Raw genomic sequence first — 12,352 nt, forward strand, 5'->3', positions numbered from 1 at the left:
GCTCAGACAGCCGTGTAGGGTCTGGCTCCCTTAATCACCAGGCCATAGAGCACCCTCCCCCTGCCATACCTTACATGTTCACACATACTCGCTCCTTCCGGACCCCTCTTTACTGCCAGGTGATGCCTCACCAACAGAAAACAGCTGCTTTCTTGGCAATGATTAGAAAGAGCAGGAATTGCAAGAGAGGAGGAGAAAAGGGAGGGGAAGAGTTGGCAGGACAGAAATGGCTGATTTTGCAATGCAATTTGGGGAGAGGGAAAGAAACTGGGAGAAAGTTGAACAGGCCTGGAGCCTCGCTCCCGCACTGTGGAGAGAGAGCACTGAGCCTGCATTCGAAGATGCTCGGTCAAGGCTGGTTGTTCACCCACATGCTCTGGTGCTCGGCGGAGCCAGGCAGGGGGCTCTGAGGCTGAGCAAAATGTTAGCATAAGGGAAACAACATGTGAACACACACACACACACACACACACACACGGACCCACGCTACTGGATTAAATGAAAAGGATTATTCATAATCTGCAGAGTCTCAAACGGAGGCCAACCCAGCACAACGTCCACACGTGGGCTGCTTCTCGGGGCACTCACTGTCCCCCTAGGCATGGACGCCTCACTTGGCCTGCACCATCGGTGCTGGACCCTGGATGCCAGAAGCCCCAGGACTGTGCCCTACACCCTGCTCAGGAATAGAGTCCTAACCACAGCTTCCTCCCATCCTCTCCTGCAAAGCGAAGTCGTCATGGTGGGTCTGACTGGCTAAGCTCGGGCGTTACGCCCTGCTGGGGTCTGAGGTGGGGAAGCTGGAGTTGGCCTTTTACCTTAGGGAGGGAAAACGCCTATGGTGGGACCTATCCGAGTCACGGAGTAGGGTTCAAAAGGACAGCTGTCAAGTATGGCACACACACCCTGCCCTCGACAGCTTTCTATGTCATGTGTGTGTCCAAAAAGGCATATGATTCATGCCGCAAGGTCCCCTTTCTGGTGTTTTCATCCTTAAAAACGCAAAGAGCAATCATTCAAGCGCCCTCACTTGGGTGTCACCTGGCACATCTAAGCCTGGACCGCAGCTCCCAGCACCAGGTGGCCACCCTTCCTCCCTGGGGCTTGCCCCTTCAGGTCGGCACTGCCTTCCAGATGTGGGCCCAGGTCTCTTTCTCCCTCCACCTCCTGAAAGGCCTGCAGGGAAAACACTTGACCCAGCTGGAACAGGGCAGCTTGGTTCTGATCTGTCACATCAGCCTCCTTTATGAAAGAACTTCTAAGAGATTAGAAAATGGAATTTAGCATGGGATTATTTTGGTACAAAAATTTTTGAAATCCATGCATATTTTTTCGGAGTAAGCATTTCCAGGAACTTTTGAAGACCTCTCATGAAATTCGACCTCCTGATGTTCCTGTTAGGGGAACGACGGTATATCAAAGCAACCTCAGTGAGGAGTTCAGCTAGCCAGTCTCGGATACAAGGACAGGAGTAACCACTTTAAAAACATTGGCTCTGGGGGACCAGCAGATGGCGTAATGGTTACATCACTAGACTCCTACATAGTTGACCAAGGTTCAAGTCCTGGACCTCACACCAGGTGCATGCATGCCCAAGATCCCGAGAGGAGAAGGGATTGTGGCATGGCCATTTTCCCTGGGGGACTGTATAATTTCTCATTTTCTGTCTCTGTTTCTCTCTGGTGAGCTCTCTCACATACCCAATAGCAAAAATCTTTCTCTAAAAAAAAAAAAAATTGGGCTATGGGGCCAGGAGATAGCATAATGGTTACATAGCTGGACTCTCATATAGTCAACCACGGTTTGAGTCCTGGAGCTGGTGACTTACAACTCTCACCAGGCGCATGTGCCTGTGTGCCCAAGATCTCGAGAGGAGAATGGTGGGCTGACTCGTGGCACCTTCTCTGCCCTTAGCAGCCCCAGGAGGAGAAGGGATTGCAGCATGGCCATCCCCCCGGGGGTGATTTCTCGCTTTCTGTCTCTGTGTCTCTCTGGTGAGCACATGGGCCCTATAGCAAAAATCTCTCTAAATACATAAATAAATAATAAATAAAATAAAAATATTGACGTTTGGTCTTGTCCCAGGTGGAACCCTTTACTGGAGGAAAGAAACTCCCCTAATAGATCCCTCTCCTACAGCCCAGAAGCAGTCATGCCCCAGCGAAGGGTGGCCATCCCCACCCCACACTCCTAGGTCGCTATGCCCATCAAGGCCCCACGGGTCTGGAGAAGGGAGGAAAAAGTACAGGTGGGGAATGATTCTCTTCTTCCTCAGCTTTCCTGGGTGGACACGCCCCATCCAGCAGTTCACGCTGTGCAGCAGCGCCCACATTTGCACTCGCCCTGTCTCTGGAGGCCACGGCTCCAGTTCATTTCTGCACGTCACCCACGGTGTGCCCGTTCAGTAACAGGCATCCTCTTTGCACCCTGCTCTGAGTGCCTAGAAAAGCCAGCTACTTACCTGCCTCCCACGGAATTTCATCCCAAACTGCTTTGGAATACCAGCTTGGTGGGCCCCAACTTATCTATGCTTCGAGAGTTTCTCTTTAGGAAAGGGACAATATGTCATTTCTTTCTGGTGCCCTCAACAACAAGCGGAGTGCCAGACGGTGTTTTAGGGTGGAAAGGAAGATGGATGAATAGGCACTTGTTTGACCGGCGGTGGGCACTGCAGCCACGCGCCACCAGGGGGCAGTGTGGAGAAGCTGTTGAGACCTCCCCGCACTCCTGCCACCCGGATTGGCAGGGCTTCTGGAGTTCATTTGTTCAGCATTTTCACCTGGGAGGGAAGGTGCTAAGGCCCAGGATGGGAATGGCTGTGCCTGGGGAGTGCTCAGGTTTCTGAGCTGACTCTACACGTGGGCCCAGGACACTGTTACAATCCACACGTGCATCCTCCCGGGCTCCAGTGGTCCTGATGGTCCTGATGGGGCCAAGCCTGCGGTGGCTTCCAGAACGCCCTGGAGCCCTTCCTGGGAGACTGGCATCAGCCACGGCTGGTGAACACGTGCGCACTGAGGAAACGGACCCCGAGTGTGCCCTGAGGGTACAGGCCGGGCAACTCATGGCGTCTTCCCTGTCCTCAGCAGCCTCTGGAAATAAGGACCCTCCCTGGCCTGGGCCCTCTGATAGCAGGTGTCTCCTCTCAGCTGGGGCTCACATCACCCAGAAAAGGAAGGACCCCACGCTCTGGCCACATCCTGCCCTCTCAGAACTGGCCTCTCCTGCCTATTTCCCTCCAACCCCGCCCTCCTTTTCCACTGTCCTTCTCGGGGGCAGTGGGAGTGGGGAGAGGCTCTCCCTGTGTCCTCCTGTCCTTCCATATCTCCCCCCAGCCTCCCGAGGGCACACAGAAACCTCAGGTTTCCTTTCCATTCCTGCGTCTACTTCATCATTCAACAATCGAAACTATTTTGGCCCAGCCACAGTGATACGATACATGTGCTAGGATGCTGTGCCCGCAGGCCGGGGCCACCTGGGAGGCCCAGGTTCACATCTGGTCCAGTGTGAAGGCCAGGCAGGGGGGCATGTGCCTATAATCCCAGTGACTCAGAGGCTGAGATGAAAGGATCGGGACCATGAGACCCTGCTTATTTATAAAAAAAAATGTAAGCGCCTACTCTGCTGCTAAAAATGTGCAGTCTTACATTCGTCATGTCCTTGCTCTGCTAAAGGCCCGATGTTCATCCTCTTACATTATCTTGACACGCCGGGGCCACCTGGGAGGCCCAGGTTCACATCTGGTCCAGTGGGAAGGCCAGGCAGGGGGGCACGTGCCTATAATCCCAGCGACTCGGAGGCTGAGATGAAAGGATCGGGACCATGAGACCCTGCTTATTTATAAAAAAAATGTAAGCGCCTACTCTGCTGCTAAAAATGTGCAGTCTTACATTCGTCATGTCCTTGCTCTGCTAAAGGCCCGATGTTCATCCTCTTACATTATCTTGACACGGTCCAGGAGGGCGGGGTTGATATTCCTATTTTACAGATGAACAAACAGAGGGCTGGAGAAGCCATGGCACTGGCCCAAGGGAGCACAGCCCAGAAGCCTCAGAACCAGGAATCCGACTGGACGGCCACCGCCCCAATGACTGGCACTTCCTGCAAATGCTCACTGCTGGGCGTGGCTGAGACGGTCCTCCGTCTGCACCTCCACCTGCAGCCACTGCGCGCTCGAGCAGCCGTCCTCAGGGCCGAGGGGGTGAGCAGGAGTGGTGGAGGCCTGGTTTCTGGCCCCTTAAGTGTGTTGTAGCTTCGTGGCTCCTGGAGTGGAATTGCAGAATGTTCCATCAGGTTCAGCTCTGCACGTGCACATCTAACATCTGCGAGGGTTCCTCCATCAGCTGGAAGCTGCAGCTCAGAGAAGAGCCCCTCCGGGTCACTGGGTTAAGAGTCGGGAGCCAGGGTCTGCTCGATGTGTGCCCAGCGGGCCATGTGAGCTGGGCCGTGGCCGTTTACTGTGCGGTGTTCTTCTGCTCCTTCAGATGCAAGTGGGAGACTAGACCACGTGCCCTGGGGAGCTTTCCCTGGGTGAAATAAGAACTCCAGCGTGCAAGGGCTTAAGTCCAGAGATCTTTCCCTGTGTGAATCTGTGTGGCCTGGCGTGTTCTCCGATTCACCCGGTGCGCCTAGACTGAGCTCTCCAGAAGGCCTAGCACGGCAGTCCCAGCTTCAGGTCCACACAGATCAGGATGTTTTTTTCTATTATAAATTTCAATGACTGACCAGGGCCAGCAAGTGGCATGGTGGTTAAGGTGCTGGACTCCCACGTGCTGGAACATGGCTTGAGTCCCAGACCCGGTGGCTTGAAACTCACACCGGGCCTGTGTGCATGTGTGCCCAAAATCCCAAGAGGAGAATGGAGGACAGGGGATTGCCATGGCCATGGCCTCTGGGAGGCAATTTCTTACTTTCTGTCTTTCTGACTCTGTCTCCAGTGAGTGCAAGAGCCCTATAGCAAAAATCTCTCTCAAAAAAAAAAAATTCAACAATCGACCTAGGATTGTCAACCCTTTCCCCCACAAGATTGTTCCTTTTTTTTTTCTTAAATGACTGTCACAAAGATGGTCCTAAAAGAAAAAGATCAATAATAACAACCAGAAGGACATAATCTTGCAGCTAACAGTGGCCAAGCCAGATGCACGTGCATGCATGTTCCAGATCCTGATAGGATGAAAAACTGGAGGAAAAAGGATTGTGGTGTGACCACACCACATGAGAGGGGGTCTTTATCTCTCTGTCTCTCTGTCTCTGCCAAGAGCATGCACCATCTTACCATGGGAAAAAGAAAAAAGAAAAAAACCCAGTGGATGTGTTTCCCCTTGGGACAATGATGTGGCCTATATTTTTCTCACTTCACTTGAGAACAGTGGAAGCTGAAACAAGAACTGGCCTTTGGGAGCCACAGCTGGGACAGCGTGGTGAACAGCTATGTCTATCCCGCAGCCAAGCCCCGTGCGGTACGAGACGGCCAACTATGTCACGGGCAGTTGTGTGCATTGGGGGAACTGAAAGACAGAATTAAAGAAGAATGTGGTAGGGGGAAAGTGTTAACTGTGCATTACAAGACAGTGTGTGCACCACGACTCTTATTTTGTAAAATACCCGGATGTAGGCAAGGCAGTCCCAGATGCAGAGAAAACACCAGAAGGTTATACAGCAAAATCCCGCAGGGCTGTATCTGCATGGATGAATGATAGATGAGTGTATCTTTTCTGAGGCATTGCTTGCATTTTGTAATCAGAAAAATAAAATGAGTAAAGAAGCCAGAAAAAAAAATAAGTGACGCAAGAGGACTCGTGCAACACTGTCAGACTTGGCCCGCCGTCTCCTTGGGTCGTGCAGAGTTTCAGCAAAGCCTCATCGTGGACTGCGGAAAGCTCTCTGGGCTTGTGCTGGCTGCATTCACCTGCTGCTTTGTGTCCCAAGGGCTGGACCTGGTGCCTGGCGTGTGGGACATGCAAGACGTGCTTAGCCGGGTGCGTCAAATGGACCAGTCACTGGGCTCTCCCTACTCGGCTGGTCAGAGTGGCTCCGGCTGAGATGAAGCCTCAGAGAAAAACTGCCACTTAAGTAGAAATGGGCCATTCCTAAATGGCTTTCTTCTCTGAATTAAAGCATTTGCACTGAGGGCCTCTCACTGCATCTTTCCACAGAAGAATGGAACCCAGTCATCACTGAAATCCCTTTTATGAGTTTGAGTCATGTGTCAGGGCAATCTGTTCCTCACTAAAATACACACCCAAGCATGTTCAGGTGGACCCAGGATTCAAACCCAGGCCTTCAGTATCACACAGCCATGCCCTACTACCTGTACCACCACAGCTGGGCCTGCAAAGGTGCTTTTATGAAAATGAAATGAATTAATGTCAGTATGTTCTTAAAACAGTGCTTGAGGGCCAGCCAGTGGCGTGGTGGTTGAGGCAACAGAATCCCACCTGGCCAACTGGCTGTTTGAGTCCTGGACCCAGAGGCTTGAAAATCACACTGGGTGCATGTGTGTCCATGTCCAAAATCCTGAGAGGAGAGTAGAAGAGAAGGGATTGTGGTGTGGCCATTCCCCCTCCACACACATACACACCAGGATGGGGGGTGATTTCTTATTTTCTCTCTCTCTCCTCCCAGTGCCTGTAGCAAATTTTAAAATAATTAAACAAATAAAAATTTAAAAAATAAAACATTGCCTGCAATAGGGTAATTACCACATAAGTACTTGGTTCCTATTACAATGATTATTTTCATTCTTTTCTTTCTTTAGTCACAATAGAGCAGGTGCACATGTCAGAGAGAGTGAGGAGCACCCTCCGCAGGAGCAGGGTCCGGGCAGGCAGCGTCCCGCCCTCGGCCCTCTAGCCCATCAGGCCCCGGGCTCCCACCGTGTGCCCATGTGGGAGGCAGACTGGGCCGGGAGTTGGACCACGATGGCCATGTGGGCCCTGCTCCTCTCTGCCAGCTGCTCTCACTGTGCCATGCTGGTCACCACTCCATCATGACTCTCCTTACCCACCTTCGAACCCACCTCTCCCCGCTGAAGTGACCTCAGAACTCCTTGACTTACTGACCCCCAAGACCACCTCAGGGCAGCAGGGGTGTCTCGGAGGAGGAGGATCGGCCCAGCCCTTCCCCCTGCCTGGGGGAGACAGCAGCCCCTGGAGGGCTCCGCTGACGGCGGCTGGGCTGGCCGCCCAGGGTGAGGACATCTCAGTCCCCAAGCTGCTAAAGCGCTGGCCCTTGCTCTCCTTTCCTCAGCTCCTCGGGCCGCAGCCCCGCGGAGCTGAGCTTGAGGAAATCCTCAGGCCAGTGGGCCAGGCTCTGAGAGCCCTTGCCCACGCGGTGCCCCTGACGTGACAGGGCATGGGCTGGGCTGGAGGGCTTGGGCAGAGACCACGAACGCGGGCAGGAAGAGCCTCTGCTGCCCACAAGGCCATGAATGGGAAGGCAGGACGCCCTGGGACCGGAGCACAAGGCACACCCTGTAAACGACGCCCGCCTCAGGGACACATGCAGGGCCCACACCCACCCGGCCCTGCTCACCACGCCCAGAGCCTTGGCTGCTTCCCCCTGAGGAAGGGGAAGGGGCGCTGCCTCCCAAGTGCCTACTCAGAGTCGACACTCTTTTCTTTTTGAGAGATTTTTGTTATAGAGCTTGTGCGCTCACCAGAGAGACAGAGAGAGAGAGACAGAAAGTGAGAAATTACCCCCTGGGGGGATGGCCACACCACAGTTCCTTCTCCTCCATTCTCCTCTTGGGATTTTGGGCATGCACACACACATGCCAGGAGTGAGTTTCAAGTTGTCAGGTCCGGGACGCGAACCGCGGTCAGCCCTGTGGGAGCCCAGTGACATAATCATTACGCCCTCTGCTGGTCCCAACTGACACTTTTTAACCTATATGCAGTGCGCACTGTGCAGGTGTGGCCCGCCCCTGACTTGCATCTAGAGCACACACTGCCTGATCGCTGCCCTCAGCCCCGGTGTACGAGAAGTCCACACCCAGGTGGCCGGTCGTTCATGCTGCTTGGGTATGCGTTTGCATTTTTCAATTTCTACAAGGATTCCTTTCCTTTCCTCAAAAGATATAACGTGGAAGGCAGAGCCAACTCCATTCCTGAGAGCCTTGGGTTCCCCAGGTGTGTCAGCTGCCCCACCAGGCACACGCTGTCCCCAGTTTGAGCTGTCCACCCTGCTCAATGCCTTGTGTACCTGGGAACCCTTGGGCCTCCTGGAGGGCATGAGGAAGCTTTCCCAGAGCGCAGGGTGATCCTCCCTTCTGGCCCACTCTGGCCTGGCTACAGCGGTTGCTCAGCTATGCATGTTCAGAGTAGTTGGGTCGGGGGTCTGAGAGTCCCCCTCGACGGCATGGGAGGGGCAGCGTGGGAGAGAGGCCTAAAACCCTTACACAGGGATGAGCACCCTTTGTGTTCTACGTTGTCATTCTGGTCTTACAAGATGACTCTGATCCCCACAAACTTAGGTCTCAAAGCTGATAGATACAGATGGAAAAATGGATGGATGGGTGGGTGGGTGTAGACAGACTCTCACAGAAAGATTTGGAGAGGAAGCAACGGGCCAGTAGGGTTTGCGTGCAAACTTTAGTTTTACATTTCCAGAGGGAAAGAACCATGACAGCCATACACAAGGCAAGTGCCCTGTGAGGCTGCTCCTGTTTGTTTGGAAACACGATAGAAGGTGCGGGAGCCATCCCGGGTGACGCTGCCTTCCTTTAGCTTAGGAACTAGACGGTTGTATTGACACATGGTGGAGCCTCGTCTCCATTTCCACGGTTTTTATCTAAGAGTGGAAAAGGCAAATGGGCACGAGAATAGTCATTAATGACGGGGAGCCATAAATACAACACCACCACCAGGCGCAGCCCCTGGGCGCCGGCTGTCCCTGGAGGAGCGCGTGAGGTCAGTCTACCCGATGACGCCACACGCCACACGCAGCCCTGTGGATGGAAGGAACTTCGCAGCCATCTGGGGCCAGAGCACAGGGCTCAGCCTGCCCCCAGGGGCTGGGTAAGGGCTTGCAGAGGTTGTTGTGAAGCCCCAGGGATAATAAAGCCATTTCTGGCTTCTGTCACTAGATGTAACTCTACAACCTTAAAAAGGTCACGGAAAAATGGGATTGGAGTATGAATATGAGTTAATGTCAATACAAAAAAAGTGAAATCCATTTATAGTTTCTTGGGGTTTTTTTGAGAGATTTTCACTATAGGGCGCATGCGCTCGCCAGACAGAGAGAGACATTAGAGACAGTGAGAAATCACCCCCCAGGGGGGATGGTCACGCCGCAATCCCTTCTCCTCCATTCTCCTCTCGGGATCTTGGGCAGGCACGCACAAGCGCCCGGCATGAGTTTTAAGCCACCGGGTCTGGGACGCAAACTGTGGTCGACTACGTGAGAGTCCAGCAACATAGCCATTACGTTAACTGCTGGTTCCCGCATAGTTTTTTTTTTTTAATAACACATATTTTCCATGAACTTTTTGAACATGCCTTATCATTTCTCCTCCAAACAGGACAATTTGAGACTGGATAATAATAATAATAATGTCATAAATAGAGGTTGTCAGGAACCGGGACTATGGGTCAGTACATGAAGCTATTCATGGAGCTGAACCCAGAACCTGAGCCAGGCTGTCACTCAATGACTGTATTCCCAAATGTCTTACATATAGGAACTTCCTTTATTCCCCCCAAACCTACAGGGTCAGTGCCCCCACCCCAGAGATTTTTGCTATAGAGTGTGTGTGCTTACCAAGAGACAGAGACAGAAAGCAAAAAATCACCCCCCAGGGGGATGGCCATGCCACAGTCCCTTCTCCTCCATTCTCCTCTTGGGATTTTGAGAATGCACACACATGTATCCAGTGTAAGTTTCAAGTCGCTGGGTCCAGGACTCAAACCGGGGTCAGCCACATGGGAGTCTAGCACCTTAACCACCATGCCACCTGTTGGTCCCAGTCAGTGCTATTCTTATCCCCTTTCATATGGGGAAGACACAGAAGCTGAAGAGACTTGCCAGAGGACGCGCAGTGAGTCCTACAACCAGGATCCTGATCCCCACAGGCTGCCAGGTAGGTGCGCTCAGGTGTCCCCAGGAAACCCAGGGCTGCCCAGTCGGACTCTGCAGAAATGACCAGCTGGAGGTAAATCACAGTTTCGACCTTAGACCCATGACGCCAACTCCTTGCAAAATTGGGTGTTCAGGAGTTACTGAAACAAAACGCAAGTACAGCTTGAAAATCCTTGTGGAGCAGGAAATGAGTGGGGCTTTTTGAAAAGCTGTGCAGAGTTCAACAGGTACACCCACTCCACCAGGAAGCCATCGTGGTTAAGAGTGAAACATCCATTTTTATTTTTTTTTAATTTATAGGTACTATTTTCCAAGATAGCTACTAAACCATTAGGACATACAATTTTATTAAGTCATTTGGACTCAGCTACTTAATAAACATAACTGTGAGGTTCTTCTTCTGGCCTAGGGACACCATGAAGGTGACATGGCTGGAGAACCTTGAGGAACCCCTGCACGCATCATTTTGCCATTGTTCGACCCCGGAGGGTAATGACAAGGGAACTTCGAAAAGGTTGTGGAAACAAAGAGTTAAACATAGTTAAAGTATGAGTTTATTTTGGTGTACACATTTTGAAATCCATGCAGAGGAGAAGGCCTTCTAGTCCGGAGGCCCCCGCCCACCGTGGCGTTGTTTGTCCTGGAAAACCTCTTCTGTCTCTCTGTCACACCAGCTTGTGACAAGGAGTCCACAGCTCTCCTCTCCCTCACGCAAAACCCAGTGTCCTCTGACTCCCCTCAGACTGTTGCCGAAATCCCATCTCAGTTCCCTTCCTCCAATCTCCTTTTCCCACTGTGGCAGGGAGCCAGCCGGTTCTGTGTTTCGACCTGAACCTAGAGAAGGTTTCGGGAGAGCATCTCTCTCTGACGTATGGTTTGCTCCTCAAGGTTAGAAGGCACTGTCATCTCAGCCCCACGGGACACAGTGATAAGTAGACACACAAATGAAGCCCCTCCCCAGACAACATCTCAGACTGGCCCACCCCGCCCTAAAAATACAGACAGTTATCAGACAGAATGGGCAACTGGGTGAGGCAAAGGGAAGTGAGGAGGAAGGTGTGGGTGGTGGGAGGTGGCTGGTCAGGGAAGTGGCCCCTGGGTCTTGGGCCACAGACACACTTTCATTCTCCAACTGCCCATCTGCTATAATGGGAACTAGGCAGCATGGTGTGGTGGACCAGGGAGGGCGGGGCAGGCCACCTAGCTTTCTAGGGGCCCTTAGACAAGCCACTTTTACAGGGCCTCAGTTTCCTCTCTCTAACAGGATTGGATTGCCCAGTGATCCTCAAACTGGTGTGCCGAGGAACACTCACAGCTTGTGCACCTGGCGGCCTTGGGATGGCTGTCTTGCCGGGGCATCAAGTTTTTTTTTCAGCTATTTGGAGGCACACTCTTTACAAGAAAACAGTTTTTGTCATTGTTTTTAATGCAAAATTTGCATACACTGTAATTACAGTAACCAATACTTGATAGCATTTCATGAGCAATTACTATGTGCAGAATGTCCTGCCACCCTCTGTACATGATCCTCACGATCCCCTAGTGAGCTCTGGATATTTCCATTTGATAAGTGGAAAAAATGGGGCACTGGAGGGTAGATAATCCACCCAAAGTCACCTGTTATTAAACAAATAAAAGACCCACCCCCACCCCCCCACACACAAATCCCCCCAAAATCCCCAGGCCCGTTAACAGTGACTTTTAGATCTGCTCCAGACCTGGAGCTGCTTTGGCGAAGTCTATACAGCACAGGCCAGTATTACCTCCAAAGTCCAGTCTGACACTGGAGTCTAGTGTAGCTCAACTGGTGGATAAAAGGTTTTGCACACCCGGTCTCCTAGAGGATAAAGGAGGCTCTGGAGGCCCCGCGGGGGGCCAGGAATTCACTAGATCGGGTTTTCTGGGCTCTCAGAAGCTCTCTTCGCTGCCAAGGGCTCCCAGCCCAGCCCAGGGTTCACGGCGCGCGCTACCCGGCACTTCCTCGTTCACTCACTCCCGGGGCGCAGCTCCCTACGCCTAGCGCCTCTGGCGGGAGGGGGCCGGAGGGGAGATGTCGCAACCGCCGCCCTCCCTCTTTCCCCGCCTTGGCGCTCCGTCACCTCCCAGATGAGCGCGCTCGCAGACCGCTGCGGGCCGCCGGGCGCCCGGCATGTCCCTTGAGTGCGCACAGGCGGCGGGCGCCGGCCCCCTGCGCGGCCTGGAGCGAGCCAACCGCACCCGCTTCCCCTTCTTCTCCGACGTCAAGGGCGACCACCGGCTGGGGGTGGGCGCGGTG

General features: G+C 53.0%; 1 protein-coding gene across 1 annotated transcript in view; it reads left to right on the forward strand.

The window, feature by feature from the left end:
* Positions 1-12,196: 12,196 nt before the first annotated feature.
* The window catches only part of FFAR4 (free fatty acid receptor 4), a 29,634-nt gene continuing 29,478 nt past the window's right edge, over positions 12,197-12,352 (forward strand). Inside the window, exon 1 of the mRNA XM_014587511.2 lies at positions 12,197-12,340. Coding sequence (XP_014442997.1) covers positions 12,227-12,340 — 114 coding nt within the window. The 5' untranslated portion in view covers positions 12,197-12,226. The remainder of the gene's footprint in view (positions 12,341-12,352) is intronic.

This window comes from Tupaia chinensis, unplaced genomic scaffold (genome assembly GCF_000334495.1).
Source record: "Tupaia chinensis unplaced genomic scaffold, TupChi_1.0 Scaffold000217_1, whole genome shotgun sequence".
Lineage (NCBI taxonomy): Eukaryota > Metazoa > Chordata > Mammalia > Scandentia > Tupaiidae > Tupaia > Tupaia belangeri.